Source organism: Heliangelus exortis, chromosome 7 (assembly GCF_036169615.1).
Source record: "Heliangelus exortis chromosome 7, bHelExo1.hap1, whole genome shotgun sequence".
NCBI lineage: Eukaryota > Metazoa > Chordata > Aves > Apodiformes > Trochilidae > Heliangelus > Heliangelus exortis.
The window spans coordinates 16,677,292-16,692,831 of record NC_092428.1 but is presented as its reverse complement, the minus strand read 5'-3'; the positions used below and the strand labels follow the sequence as shown (position 1 = coordinate 16,692,831).

General features: G+C 38.0%; 1 protein-coding gene across 4 annotated transcripts in view; it reads right to left on the bottom strand.

Moving 5' to 3' along the window:
* Window positions 1-846: 846 nt before the first annotated feature.
* The window catches only part of CTNNA3 (catenin alpha 3), a 395,140-nt gene continuing 380,446 nt past the window's right edge, over window positions 847-15,540 (bottom strand). For all 4 annotated transcript variants that reach the window (XM_071749099.1, XM_071749098.1, XM_071749100.1 and 1 more), the window contains 2 exons: window positions 14,277-14,411; window positions 847-3,240 (listed from right to left, as the gene is read on the bottom strand). In XM_071749099.1, the coding sequence (XP_071605200.1) occupies window positions 2,953-3,240; window positions 14,277-14,411 (423 nt within the window). In that variant the 3' untranslated portion in view covers window positions 847-2,952. The remainder of the gene's footprint in view (window positions 3,241-14,276; window positions 14,412-15,540) is intronic.

The window sequence follows — 15,540 nt, the reverse complement described above, 5'->3', positions numbered from 1 at the left end:
CTTTTAAATTGCACTCTATTGGACAATTTCAGATTACTGCTTTTATTATGTGAACTTTTTCTCCCCAGCACCCCAGTGGTTTTAGTGGGTTATTAAAGAGAAGGTGGGTTATTAACAGCTGTGTATAACCAGCCTCTTCATTGTTATAGTCAAAATTCAGTGGGATGCAGAGGAAACTGTAGAGTAAGAGTGGAGGTGGGAGGCCAAAAGAGGGCTGGAGAAAGTAACTTGTGTATATATAAAATTTAATGACCAACGCATTAAATTATTCATTCAGCATTATTAATAGTGGCATAGCTGTGGTGTTTCTCTGCTTCGCAGGCCTGTGGAGCTGGTAATGAGCTCCTACTCTGGGCTGCTTGTATCCAGGACTTGTTTCTTATCCCTCCACCTCCTTAGCTGGGAATAAACTTTACCTTGCCATGTTTTCACTTGGGTTTGAAATTTAGCTAAACCTAAAGAAGTTTAGATATAATTAAATCATCGTTCTTTCGGCTTTTCTCAAAAAACAGCAATGGGTTTTGATTTTCTTGTTCATCCAGAAAGCTGGGTTTTGCCTGATAAATTCGTATGTGGTAGGGATAGTGCTGGAAGTTGAGATCAAACTGGCTATGAAGTATGGGAAGGGTAAGAGAGTAGTGACCAGCATTGCAGGAGCATTAAATTAAGCAATACACTGGGTTTTAGTGATACTAATGCTAGAAAAACTCACACTTAAATGAGACCAATTGAGTACACTTAGTGTACTATAGGCAAACCTGGCAGGCTTCTGAACTGGGTGTTAGCTTGTTTTGGATTCCAGTAAGGAGACACATAAAAAAATAAATTCCACAACACGAAGACGTCTTCACAGTGGTGTATGTGCTTTTTATTAATAATGTGATAATGTGATGCTACTTACAAACATTTGATGTCAAGGTGATTTGTATCACAGGTGCAACCCAGAGACACGAGGAGTTACTAAGAGAGCAACATCCCTGACAGATCAAGGCCACATCAACTCGCCTGCTGGCTTCTGGACCTGAGCCTTGCTGGGAGAGTAGGTGGTCTAAGAGAGGGGGGGCAGAACACTACAGAAATACTACAGAGAGATTTTGGCTTTAGGATGTGACTGTGATGTATCCACTCCTTATCTCTACACTATTCAGAATCTTTATCTCAGCTTTGTGTAGCCTGCCAGTAGACCCACTGGAAGCACAGGATCTCCGACCTGCTCTACGTTAGCTCTGGCTGCTCCACCTGGCTGCTCGCTGATCCGATGTGTGAGACCTAAGAGGACAAGCAAAGAGCCAGTCGTGTTACTGAGAATTTTATGCAAACCTGCTGGAGGGAATCTGAGTTGGAAAGAGGTAATTTTAATTCCAAACTTCTCCTTCTGTGTCATTTAACAAATGAATAGTGATGTGTAGATTTTTAATTGATGATTAATACAGGCTTTGAGGGGTTTCTTAACCAACAGCCTACTAATTGTACTGCTCCACTGTCCAGAGTTTAGGAACAGAGTAATCTTCAAGAGCAAAACCACTCTTTATGGTTACTGTCACTGCCCACATTGTGCTAGGTAGGTGCCCTGCTGTGCAAAACATGGTAATAAGTGCCATGGAATGGAGCAGCAGTCTGGAGTCACTTCATAAAGGCAATCGATGATGATCACCAAGTTCTGGCATCTGAGGGAGCCCTTCCGTCTCAGCCAATACAAAACCATCTCATAGGATCTGTGGTATTGCCAGGCAAAGACAGCCTGAGTGGGCAAGGCAGTGGACATCTGGCAGGGCAGTGACAAGTTAATGACATGGCAGAGAAGGCAAGTTAGATTCTCTTGGATTCAAATGGATTTTGGATTCAAAAAGATTTTGTGTTCAAACATGCTTAGAAAAATTTACTTTCAGTATTTATCTCACAGAAAGAAGCCTAGTGTTATCACAGGCTATCAGCACTTCTCTTCATTATGTACTCTGAGATACAGTGCAGCCATTCACTAAGTCAAGTACCAGTGCAGTCCTGCACATAGGACTCTGCAGTCATAAGAAAAGTAATTTAAATCAATGCACTTACCTTGTAAAAAAAAAAATCTCGTCATTCCAAAGATTCAAAATGTGGGTATGTGTGTATCTCACATTGATCTCTGAATAATAATCTATTTCATATTTGTTCTTTTGTGCAGTGATTAGAAAAGTTTTTTATTGTTAGCATTTGATTTATCTGAACTTCCAAATGTAAGTCAGTGGATTTATTAGAGCTCACAGAAAGGAGCAGGGAACAGAACACAGATTAATGTTAATGTTTCAGAAGGTTTTTAAAGAGCTATTATTACTGCTGTGTTGCAGTCAGTGTTTTTTCATGACATTATTACATCCACGTTGTTAAAACACTTTCTGTGTTTCATCAAGCATTTTCCATCTAAAATTTCCAAGGCTGGGTCTTTAGATATCTTTAGATCTTTCCACCTAGATTCAAGTCACAAGCCCAGGCTCTGCTAGCATCAAGCAGCCCAGCTGGTCTGATCATGGTGTAATGCTTATTCAGAATCTGATCCAGAGTGTTTAAGAAGCTGTATGTTTATAGTAAGATACAGGCACTTTAGCATTGGCCATGTTGATCCCTGCTAAAGGAACACCTAAGCCTGGTGAATGCAGTATGACTTTGGGCAGATTGGCAAATTGCATCTTCCTTTCCAACTACAGTTCAGTCCCATCATGTATCTATCACTCAAAGTGCTCTGTTGAAAACATACAAGTATAAAGACATGAAGGTTTGTCACTGCAAGAGAATGGGTATTTTTTTTTCCAACTCTGCTACTAGCTAATCCATCAACATTTTCAAATAATTTAAGCAACTGTTATCTTACAGTTTAGAGAAAAGCAAAACATTATCACATGTTATTATTACACAAGTAGGGGAAAAGATAAAAACTCATCAGAACAAGATAGGGACCGAAGTGGTGACAGAATATTAGGCTATTTCTCTGCCTCTGAATTCACTCATGACTTGAACAGGATGAATTCTCTTCTTTGCAGAACCTTTTCTGACAGCTGCATAGATTTCTTCTGGCTTCTCTCTTTTAATAAGTGGCTTCTTCTCTGGAGCCTTCATTCTCCACATCACAACAGGATGTCGTGGGCCAGTGGGACTCTGAATCTTGATAATCTTTGTGGATGCAATATAGGACATCTTCACCGTCTGCACCACAGCAATCATTAGATTTTTGGCGGCCTGAATTAGTGACGTGACGCTATCCAACTGTAAGAGGAGACAGAAACAGCAGCCTGAGAAGCCAGTCTGCTTTTAATCACAACATGCTGATAAACAGATGACAGTAAAAAAAGAAAACCTAACATGCCAAACCCCAGTTTGTTTCTTTTCCCTTGGTGTGTCTGAGCTTTGACATTTGTGTTCCACTGCTCAGACTTAAAGTGATATACAGAAATTTCTGTTGGTGGAATGTAAATGCCTGTTTAAAGAATGTTGTTTTCTTTTTTTAAACATTAGTTCCTGAGGCATGTCTGCAAGTTACCACTGCAATTACTACTGATGGGTCATGAAACCACCTCAGAGAAGAGCTATGAAAATGTGACCCATTGCTACTTTCATATCAGCACTACACAAATTCTCCAGCTGCTCCAGTCACATTTCAGGCTCCCAGATGTGCTCCTGAGCAAGCTGGGTTACTGTGAAGAGGATGGCTTTGGTGAAGCTGCTGAACCCACTCTCGGCAGCGAAGGTTTTTTAAGGGTAATTAAGTGCAGAATAATACACAGAAAAGCAGTGACTATGTGGCCTGGAATTAAGGAATTCCAGCCTAAGAGGCACAAAGTGCTGTGCATCACTACTGCAGTCCGCAGCAGCACGCTGTACATCAGCACACACATCTTAAAGCAAAGGCATCGGTACTTGTGGAAATAGGAAACTGTGTTTAATTTGAACTGACAGTCTGCTAACTGGAACAAAAATGACAGCTTTAACAATAACAAAAATAACAATCAACTTAGCTCTGCCATACTGCTCTGTAGTGCAGTACAAGCTGCACTGCTCTCTTCATAGATCTGAGGCCTGTGGCCTGCACAGGGAACTCCCAAGTTCTTTACATCCTTTAAGGGACAACAGCCACACACCATACACAGAGGAAATGAGTGTGTGTATGGGGAAGTTCCTTCCTTGTGGTTTCAAATCCAAGAGCAAAGAATTGCTCCCCACATATTGGCTACAGCTGTGTCTGATGTTAGGCACTGTTTGCCACCTGGGCACTTCAGAAGCAATCATCACTCATCCACTGCACTGAAAAAGGAGAAACTTACAATGCTTTAGGGTAAATGTTTAGTATTTTACTTCTCATCTTACTGGAAACTTGGTTTTGACAGGGTCAGGTAAAAGCTGAATGATGATGACATTTCTTTTTTAACACAGTGGGTTTTGTACCATGAAATCTATTTTGGGTTTATTTACTTGAAATAGAGGCTATCTTCCCTCTTCAATCTAAGGTACTTTTGCTGTTGTCGTAGTGCACTGAAGAACTGCTCGGGGAAAATACAAGGTGTAAATCATCTCAGTGAACCTAAAAGAGTACTGCTTTTTATTGTCAAAGAACACCACACTCCTCTTTAGTTAGAAGGCTGACAACTTCAATATTACTTAATTTTATGTAGTATTTACTGCTTAAAGTTATTATTTTTTAAATAGCTGCTATTAAAAATAATACTTAGATAAATAAAACCTGAGCCTTCTGCCATTTTATGACATCATCCCCAAAACAGGGAAGAAGAGTGTTAGAAGTTAAATTTACTTCAGTAAAGTAAGTGCACACATCCTAACACTGAGGAAGCCCACTCTGGTAGGATTGCTTTGTAGAACTGGAGGGCCTGTATTTCAACTTCTAACGATACTGTGGTGAAAGTTTTGTCTTCTGTAGAAGCGATGAGGTCTCCAGAAGGGCCTGTCAGTTATAGTGAGAGAATGATCCCATCCTCCAGCTGAACTGAAATGGCTTGGGCAATTTGCAGATTTGAAAACTGAGTTGTTAAGAAAGGTTCATGGTCTTCTCCACTTTGCCACATGAAATGAAGTGATCAAGTGAGAGGAGTGTGCTATTGTCTACACGTGTCTACACGTTAATTTGCAATAATGCAAATAAAGAAAAAAAAATGCAGCCAAGAGACTGTATTTAGTTGCATTTTGGAAACATTTCTGAACTGCCAGGAAAAAATTAATATCCTTTTATATTTTCTCAGGAAGTACCAAAGAACCCTTACCAATTGCTCTCCCTCTTACCACCACCAAGCCCTCCCCCCTAAAAAAAAAAAAGAAAAAAGAAAAAGTTATAATACTTTGAGAACTGGTTGAACACTCATATGCCTTATGGCAAAATGAAATAATCTCTATATTTCTGGAAAAGGTGTAAAATTTACCAGATGGACTCTAAAGTTCATTCCTTGCTGCAGCATGTGAGCTTTTTAGAAAGGATTTCCACTTTATAATTGTCATGTAGCCTCTCAGTGGCCGTATTTAATGCAGATGGTAGGTACATTTGAGGCCTAAAAATTATAAACTTGGTTTTGGGAGGGGGGTTAAGGAGTGTTATTGCTTAACTGCATTCAAGATTCTGGAGAAGCTTTTAGCAGCTGTTCTTGGACCTATACTACAGATGGTAAGAATGCAGCCACTTCTATAATTTATCTTTTTTTGTCTCCAGAGAGCAGCTAATTTTATACTTAAATGCCAGGAAGATTATATAGTGTGGTGTAAATCTGTTGTTTTTCAATATACCTAAAGTATTCAAGGACTGTCTTCACTTGGATGTGTTTATCTCAGCTATTCAGCAGGCTTTTCAAGGTCTGAAGCCTAGGAGAACTGATGAGAGGCATAAATTGGCTTAAAAGATGATAGATAAAATATTCACTGAGCATTTGAGGTCATTTCATTTAGAGAGATGTAGCTACAAACTCTTCAGCTCGTAGCAAGAGGTACATAGACACTATTGGAACAAACCAATCAACCAAGCCCAAACTAAAAACTGTTTGTGTGTGACTCCTGCTTCTGATTTTCCAGCATGTTCTATGGAGTCATGATGTTCCAGCCTCCACATTTCACAGGTCTGGGTCAGTGATGACAGAAATTCATAAAAGGTTTTAGGAAAAGAATCCCATACTAACTCTTTCCTTATTTAATTATCACCTGTTCTGGGAGTAGTAGTATTTTGTTTCCATTGCAAAAGGCATATAGAATGATTCTGTAGCACCTATAAATTCATATTGTGATGAAACACAAGACTATACAGACCTGAAGATAGTAATAGTAAATGGGGTAGTAAAAAAAAAACAAACCACAAACCAGTCACACAAACACCACCACCAAGAGAAATCAGACTGTCAGCATTCATGCTGAAATAAACTCTCATTTCCAGGACCTGCATCCCTGGTCTGTAATGAGTACTATGTGCAAGTAGATAAACTCTCCATTGAGTAACAAAGCTGAAGAGGAGCTCAGAAAAAAATTATTTTGAAACCAAATTGTGAATTTCTTTACATGCATTGTATTTTTTTTACATTTTTGTAAGACAGTTTCATGTCTTAGCAGAAGTAGTGATCCCATACTGTAAGAAATTTCACAATATAGATATAGCCAGTTACTTTTAATTAATACTCAGAATGATCAAGAGAATCATGACTTTAAATTTAAAGAAACTCTCTGGCAAAGTGTTTTCTGTTCAGTGTAGTAAGAAATGCTTTCCTTGTCGTGTGTCTGTAGGAGCTGTTGCTGCAGATGTTACACAGATTCAGAAATTCCTTATTCTCAAGGCATGAAAACAAGTCAGTCTCCCATACCCGTGCTTTGCACAGATCTGCAGAGGCTGTCTCTGACATAAAGAAGTGGCAGACAACTGCCTTCTGGAATAAAGCTGTAAGAGACAACGCAAAACAACACTCTCAAAGCATTTCTTGATATGTACCATGCAGGTCTGTCAGACCCCTGGCTGTGACCCCTGGCTGTGGTACCTAGATTGGTCTGCTGCGAGAATTTATTTTTGCAGGAAATTGAAAGTTTTACTCTTTGAGCACAGATTTATCAATGGGAAGTCTTCTCAGTCCTTTTCAGTTCTGCCAGACTTTCACTTTTTATACAGAAGTGAAAAACTAAGAATTGAGTATCAAATACGCAGTTCTTCAGTCCATGTTTAAAGTCTGATCTTAAAATTATTTTTTAAACAAGGCCACTTCTTAAAAATGTATTTCAATTGAACTGCTAGGTTTAAATACATTCCTAGAAAGAAATTTTCTTTGTTGTAGGATACTGAGACTTCTGAAAATAACAGGTTGGGCAACTGAATCTAGTAAACCTAATCCCTATTCATTAGATTCAAAGAACTAAAACCAAGTCCTATAATTGGACCAAGCCCTGTGTCCCAAGTTAAATGATAAACAACTTATATAAGTACTGTAAAACTGTTTCCCTGTAACACCATAATGGAACATATGCCTCCACAGGCAGTTAGCTCAATCCCTCCCAAGTACTGCTACTTTCACTTGCAGAAGGTTTTAAAAACAGGTTTAAGAACTATTTTTTAGAAAACAAGTCCTTAAGAAAAAGAGAATACAGGTTTAATAAAAATACTTTCCTTGCTGATTCCATCATTTACTATTGTTTGTAAAGAGGAGTGCTTGTTGCAATAATCCTTTACACGCACAGAGGCTAAGAACTATAAAATATATCCCGATTTTGCTAATTAGCAAAACAGTTATTAATTATTAGGAACAGCTAACTGTCTTGTAGTGCACAGTACTAATAATGCTTCTTACTGCTTTAAAATAATTTCTCGTGGTAGATGAAGTTTAGAAAGCAATAGCAACTGAGCTCTCTCTAAGCAATTAACAGGAAAAAACATACTGCTTGCTTAGCTTCCAAAGATCAGGGCTTTCTACACAGCCACCTACCAGCATACACTAGGGAAAAGCAGTTAAATATATTACTTTAAAAAACAATCAGTGAAACATTTCTGTCAACTCTCAGTAGTAAATAAATAATACACTGACTCTTAGGGGTCAGCATCAATTTTTAGAAAATTAGCATTTTATTGTTTTCATACTCAAATATTGGGACAAGAAATAATTTTATGCAGAGGGTAAGGCCCTACAAGGAGCCTTCCACTTCAACCAAAGTGAACTACAAGTTCGCAGTAACATGGAGAACTACCAGCAAGGAGAAATGAACAGGCTGAGCAAGGAGCTGTGGCTCTGGCACAGGCAGCCATCAGCTTTGTCAGAACAGCAGCAATGGCCCTAAAACAAGACAAGAGAAACCTTTGCACTGAAGGTCACAGAGCAGTAAAAGCAGGACAGTGGTACCAAAGCCAGTGGAACAAACCATCTACCTATAATAAATCAAGTTGGCTGTTACAGTAGCCAGTACTTCAGTTTGATTGCCAGCTTGCTGCTCTGTCCCCACTCTTCATGCAGTCCTAGCTGCAGGTAGGAAGCTGTTCTGCCCATCCTGACTTCTCCTTTAGGAGGAAAAGAAAACACAAACAGAAACCCTGAGAGTCTCTGAAATGCACTGCTCTCCATCCCCTCCCCTACCAAGGCAGAGCTCTTCAGGAGCTCAGCAGAATGCCAGCTCCTGCCTCTCTCTAGCTGTTAAATGAAAACCCCCAAGTGTAACGGAGGCATCGAGCAGCAGCTGCCACAGTCCTCCCATGCAGGCTGAGACAGATTTCCCTGGGATGTGGTTATCCCAGGATGGGAACTCTGTCAGCTAAAGATGGCAGCCCTAAATTTAATTTTGTCAATACAACATTGCTATATAAAATAAACAGGGTTATAAACGATATAAAATAATAAGCTATCTAAATATTAAGCTGTATAAAATAATGTAAGTAGACATGCTAGCTTAAAGCTTTGACTCTATGGGTTATTTACCTGTGGTACAGTCTTCAAAGCTGAAATACATTCATAGAAGTATTGTACCAGTATTGACTTAACTGGTGACTCAGTATGTGTAATTGACATTTAAATCCAGCCTTGAAGCATTAATTTAGAAGTATTAAAGCCCCTATATATGGCACAGGAGTGGACTTTGGTCACTGTGTAAGTTGTTAAGTTTGGTTCTTGGGATGCCAACAGGAAGAGTCAAAGATAAATCAAATGGGACGTGTAGACTGAAACAGCCCAAAGTGCACAGGTAAGGGTAGCTCACCTGAGATCCTTTCTATGCCATTTATCAAATTCTGTTTTACTGTAATTCTGAGACCTGTCTTCCAGATTTTTACTTCTCTTTTAAGGCCAAAAAACTTTGTCTTCTTTGCCAACTAAAATATAAAATGAAGCAGCACAAAACAGAATTTTCTGGCAAAAATCAAGAGTGTGCAGTGCTAACATATAAGATACGTTAATTTTCTGGATTGTGATGTAATTCTATTTATTTAAAGCCACTGTTGGGAAAAAAGCAAGCTGTCAATGTGCTAGCCTGGCATTGTGCAGTATTGTGCAGTACTTGTAAATGAATTATCATATTATCTATGTAAATTAATGCAATTAGTGCCAATCTGCATGCTGCAAATGCTATCCCAGTATTTTGAGCCTGAAGAGGCCCAAATTAGTTCTAATTAATAGAAGGAATTATCCATTTCCTGTTTAATAACACCTACTGAAGACTTACTGAGTTCTCAACATTTTTACTTATGCAGCTTACAAATTGGCAATGCCAGCTGCTTTAGTTAAAAATTTAAATATGTTGTGGAAGCATGGAAGATTAAATACTGATGAAGGAATTAAAAAAAAAAAAAACCACAACAAAAACCAAACTACAGTGAATGAAGAATTAGAAGCTACTGATTCACACTGCTTTTTCTCTCTTTTTTGGTGTCTGACCCTTTATAACCAACATACCTGGGAGTCTGTGCAATATTCTGCCACTCACAGCAGGGCTTAAGGAAGGGCAGTGAGAAAGGTGCCACATAACTGTAGCAGGAGACTACAAGATCATGTGGCCTGAAGTCAAAAAGCCACTAACTGAGCAGAGCAGGTAGTAGGATGATCATCTGAATATTCCCCAAAGCATTCCTACTGCCCCATGCAAACTGCCCTATTGAGCCTGCACTAATGGTGTGCTGATGGTATTAATTTTAAGAACCAATCCTGAGGACTTGATCAGAGGAGTGTTGGAGAGAAGACAAGCACAAGGGCACAGGGGACACAGATGCAAAACAACTGAAGAAGACAGCAAGATACAGAGAATGAATGATAGTGTGCTGAGTTTGCAGATTACAAGGTACTTTTTCAAGTGACAATGCTCTTTGTTGTCATGGGATTAAGTCCTGAACTGAACTGTACTGGCAGTCTCCATGTCCTCCTTAGGTACAGTGCTTCTGTGGAAGAGAATCCATTTTCCTCTTGACAGAGACACAGACGCCCTGGCAACAGGTAAGACAGTAGTATATATTAGGTTAATCTGTAATGCCATTTTATATCTACTTTACTTTCTTCTCCCGATCTTCATCCAGAAGATGATCCTTGTAAGAGTGATGCTGTGACTTAGCTCTGTTTCAAGAGGACAGTTTTTCTTTTACAGATCTACAAATATGTAACAGAGCAAGACTCAATCCTCTGCTCTTCACCCCTCTACTCTCTCCTATGACTTGGTCTGTAGGCTTCAATAAACGTTTTTGGTTTTCTTCCATGAACTGCTACAACATTGCTTTTGTGTGTGAATTTGTGGTCTGCCACACCAACTTTTGCTCCATCATTCTCACTTTGTACAGGACATCTGTGTGTTAGTTGATATTTACCATCTGAATGTGGAAATCTGTAATTTAACACAGGAGAACAGCCTTTCTCCTCAGCTCCTCTGTTTGCACACAGGTCACAGCTCATGAGAAACACAAGGTAGCAGAAGGCAACTACAAGGAGCCAACAACACAGCTGAGGGATGACAAAGAATTGGGTAGTTCAGTCTTGAGCATACACATACATGGGTACAGAAGACAGAAACCACAGAAAACAGTGACAACAAAAAATGCAGCAACCTGTTCACGTTTGGGTTTTAATGCCCTTGCCAATACACTTTTACACTTAGATCTTCACTAATCAGAGGAAGGAAACAGCATCAAATACTCTGAAGTTCAGGATTTTTTACTTAATCCATCCTGAAAACTTTACTACCTGCAAGAGCATGCCCCATTTTATTTTTAATCATGCCTCATGTCTCTTTTTTGTTCCTATTCTTTAGTAGCATAAATAGATAAATGAGATAGAATCAGGACTGGGGAGAATATAATCCTATTACAGCTACAGTTTCTGATTCCTTGAAAAAAAATCCTTGGTATTGATTTTATGTCTGAGGATTTGGTAGTGTTGCATAAACCTTAAAAAAAAACCGAAGCAAAAAAACCCAAAAAAAACCCAACAACAAAAAGCCCCAACAACTTTTAGCTAGAAGACTGAAATTCAGCTGCTTGAGCAGACAGTTGGCAGATTATCATGTCACATATGTTCTGTCTGCAAATTTTCTGTTTTTTTTTTCTTTCCTATGCTTCCAGGTCTTCTATGATGTGTGTCAAAGAGAGACAGAGTGAGAGATGAAGCAAGGAAGAGGTATCTGTCTCACTCTCTGTATGTCATATCTGTGTATCTGTATTTCTACATATATATATCTTTATACATGTGTCTCTCCCCTCTATATATGTATCTCTATATGTATCTCTATGTATCTCTCTCTATACATACATACATATCTCTCTCTATGTATCTCTCACTGTCTCTATGGAGATATAAATACAGATATATAGGTATCTCCGTCTACAGAAGTAGAGTGGGAGAGAGTGAGATAGAGAAATATATAGTATGAGATACATATATATACACACAAAGAGAGAAAGATATTTAAATATACATATAGCAAGAAAGAGAGAGAACCACTGTGCTTCCTTATGCAGAACTTTGTTCTGTCACTCTTTCCAAGGCCAGCTAACCTATGTGACCCAATTCCTAAGTCCCTATATGGGCTTTTAAAGTCAAATTTGCTCCAGATTTTTTTAAAAAAGCAATTCAATAATCAGGCATTTTGCATAAGTAGTTATTTTTTCTCCCTCTCTGCTTATTCTTTATCCATATGAACTTAGTTTTAGTTCCAGTATTCCCCTAAAATTGAAGCAAGTCAAACACAAATAGTTCATTTACATCCAGACTAGGAGGGGCCTTACAGGAAAGCCATCACAGTTTGGTTTGGTTGCATCTTCACACAACCACAATTTTAACTGAAAAGGGATTATGAATTAAGGTCAATTTGTGTTTTTAATTTTTAGAACATAAATATATATATAAAATATATATACATATATATACATGTTATGTATATATATGTATATATATTCTGGTTTTATACCAGGATGATGTCTTTCCCACTATTGACATATGAGTGACACAACAAAACGCTAAGAAAACAATGTGAGTATCATTTCAGTGGGAAAGGAAAAAAAAAGCAAGAACCAGCAAAATTTCTTGAAGTGAGTCCACCAATCAGTTGTGCTCAAGCTTATGTATCAGGCAGGATACAGAGTTCTGTAGGTCAAGGATCCCTGTGAATTAAAATATGCCAAAGTAGTGGACAGTTCAAATCAGATAAACAAACATTGTGTTGTGCAAGCTGTATCTTTTAACTAGGTTTTTAAGTAAATTATGTGGATCTGCTTGTGTTGTGCAGCTGTTCACTTGTCAGTCCTCCAATAACTGTTTAACTTCCTAGTTAGGTAATCTCAGATTTCCCAGTTTCATAGAGACACAAGAATTCCAAAGACAAATAACATCTTTTTTACCAGATCACAAAATGAGAGACTGAATGGAATAAAAAAATTAGAGTTTCTGGAAACCAGAAGCCAGAGACAGCCCAGTTCTTGGCTTCTGTCAGCACAGAGACCGTGCAGTCAGTATCTGCACCAGTGCTGCTTGCTGCACGTCTGTGGTGGCAGATTCAAGACTCTGCCTATCCATACAGCTATAATTCCATACATGTCTGTCTGGGAGAGCATGTTAGGAGCACAGAAGTTGGAGTAAAAAGAACCAAAACTCAAAGAAGACGTGAACATTATGTGTAGGGAGTGGGAGAACGTGCTCAAAGAAAGTGCTCAAAGAAGGCCTCCAAGCACAGAGGGATACATGGATTTCTGCTGTGTGGGATCACTGGAGACAGGCTACAGATGGGGAAGATGAGAGCATTGATAGCAGAAGATGTGCACAAAGAGCACGAAGCAATGAAATCTGGCTTTGTTAACTCACACTGCTCATGGAACTATTTGTAAAAAGAAAGACAAAATGGATAATGAAGATAAATCTGATTAATTTACAACCCAAATGAAAAAAAAGTATTTGCTTCAGAAAATATAAATTCAGTACAAAATTACATACCTGTAGGTTCCAGAGGTTTAAATGTGGTCTCTGAATTATCAAATTATTATCAAATGAAAATATCCATCAGTGTTTCAAATGTCACATCAGCAGGAGAGGACTCATATCTGATTAGTTTACTAAACTGTATAAAATGTATTGATAATATTATTGACATTCATATTCCAGACCATGTGAATGTAGGAAGGTATTTAAAGGGTAAAAATGCAGGGTGGGAAGTTTTTGTTACCTGGCTTTTGTACCATTTAGCAGATTTTATGTCTTCAAATGGTAAGCCTGGAGATAATAACACTAGTAAAAGATTATGTGAAGGGGAAAACATTACATGAATGCCTGTGATCAGAGCTGTGCTGAGGACAAATGCGTAAGTGTTCCACAAAATCATAGAGTGTCTTTTCCATGGCTAATGATACTTAGCTGTAATGGAGCTAATGACTCTTCAATTAATGCAAAATCAGGAATTCTACACAACAATAAAGTTCTCTTAATTTTATTTCTTTAGGGATGTAGAGTGTCCTTCATATTTTTCCTCTGAACCAGAAGTCCATCCTCTTTTTTAGTGTACAGACAAGACACCTATGTGCATACTCCATATATGTATGTAGATAAACCACTATCTTTAAATGGGTTACAGTTCTTTATACCAAATTACTCCAGTGTAACACTGAAAAATAATATGTTTTGAGAATTTAAGAGAAAAAAAAAAAACCAACAACCTACTTGTGATTGCTATTCATTTTAAGTCACCAGTCCTATGTTTCACTTAGATTCTCTGCGATGAGTGTAAAAACCAGTGGAGAATAAACGGAGATTGAGGACTTACACAGGAAAGCACAGCTCAAGATGTATTTTGATTAACAGATTAATTTATACCATTCTCCTACTTACAGCAGACATGATGAGCTCTCCACCTAGGTTCTGGATTTCTGCTTTAACTTGACTGCAGATTTTGAGCTGATGGGAGTACAGCTTGATCTGTTCTAGGTAAGCCAACAAATCCTGTTTGCACGATTGGTCTGGACACTGAATATCAAGAAAAGAACAAATAACAAAGGCATTTCAGCAGCTGGCCTCAGACATCAGATGAATACTTAACTGAGGTGTGCTCACACTGTGTGTGAGTGTAGCCTTGTTTTTTACAGCCACTGTATCAGGTTGCACAGTTCATTCCTCTGATCAAGCTTTTTAACAAAATAATTGGATAAGCTCAGAACAATCCTAAACTCATATATATCCTCATATATCCTAAATCCATAATCACTTTTTTTCATTTAACACTGTCAGGCTTGCCTTAGCAACATATCTGAACAAATTCTTTAATGTACAGAATAATTCTTTTCACTTCCTAAGAGGTTATGATTTAGAGGTTATGATACTTAGATTAACAGCAATACTTATGTAGTCAAATGTAAACTGCAATACAGAGCAATATTAACACTTCTATGAAATAATGCCTTATCTTACAAAACATATTTGTTTCTTTTTTTATTTTTTCATCCAGAGTTTCTTCAGCTTGATCCATGTCTTCTGTATCTTACCTTTACTTTTACAGTTTTGTACAATTTTTGTACTTTTTTGTATAGTTTTGTACTAAACCTGTGGTCTTACAGAACTGTAGTCAATGCAGCAGCAATATAAATCCAAATCTTGCAAGAAGTCAGAAAAAACATCTGTTCTACTTAATTCATTCAATACTTTTCCTAACCTAGTGCCTTTGCTAGAGAAACCTGATACTTGTTTAAAATGGGGATTGATTCTACTCTTCATGATTATCTGACAGAGCAGAAATGTTTGGTTAAGCAAAGAAGTTGCTGACTTAGGAAAAGGAAACAAGAAATAACTGAGCAATTGAAGTAAAAAATTTTAAATAATATGAATTAAATGTCAGCCCTTGCTTTGTGTTCTGCTGGATTCAATGGTTGCTGTACTTTGGCATAGTTTAGAAGAAAAACAGAAGAGTTCTTTTCTTACATGTGGCATTTTTGAAGTGTTAGTTTGTTATGGAAAACTATAAAAAATATGTTTGTTTTGTCCTTGCTCAACATTGCTTCAAGAACTACAGAAATCAGTATTTAAATACTGGTATCTAAGTCACTGCTTAGAAAACTGGAATACACGTTGTGTATTTAATTCTAATTAATTAACATCTGTC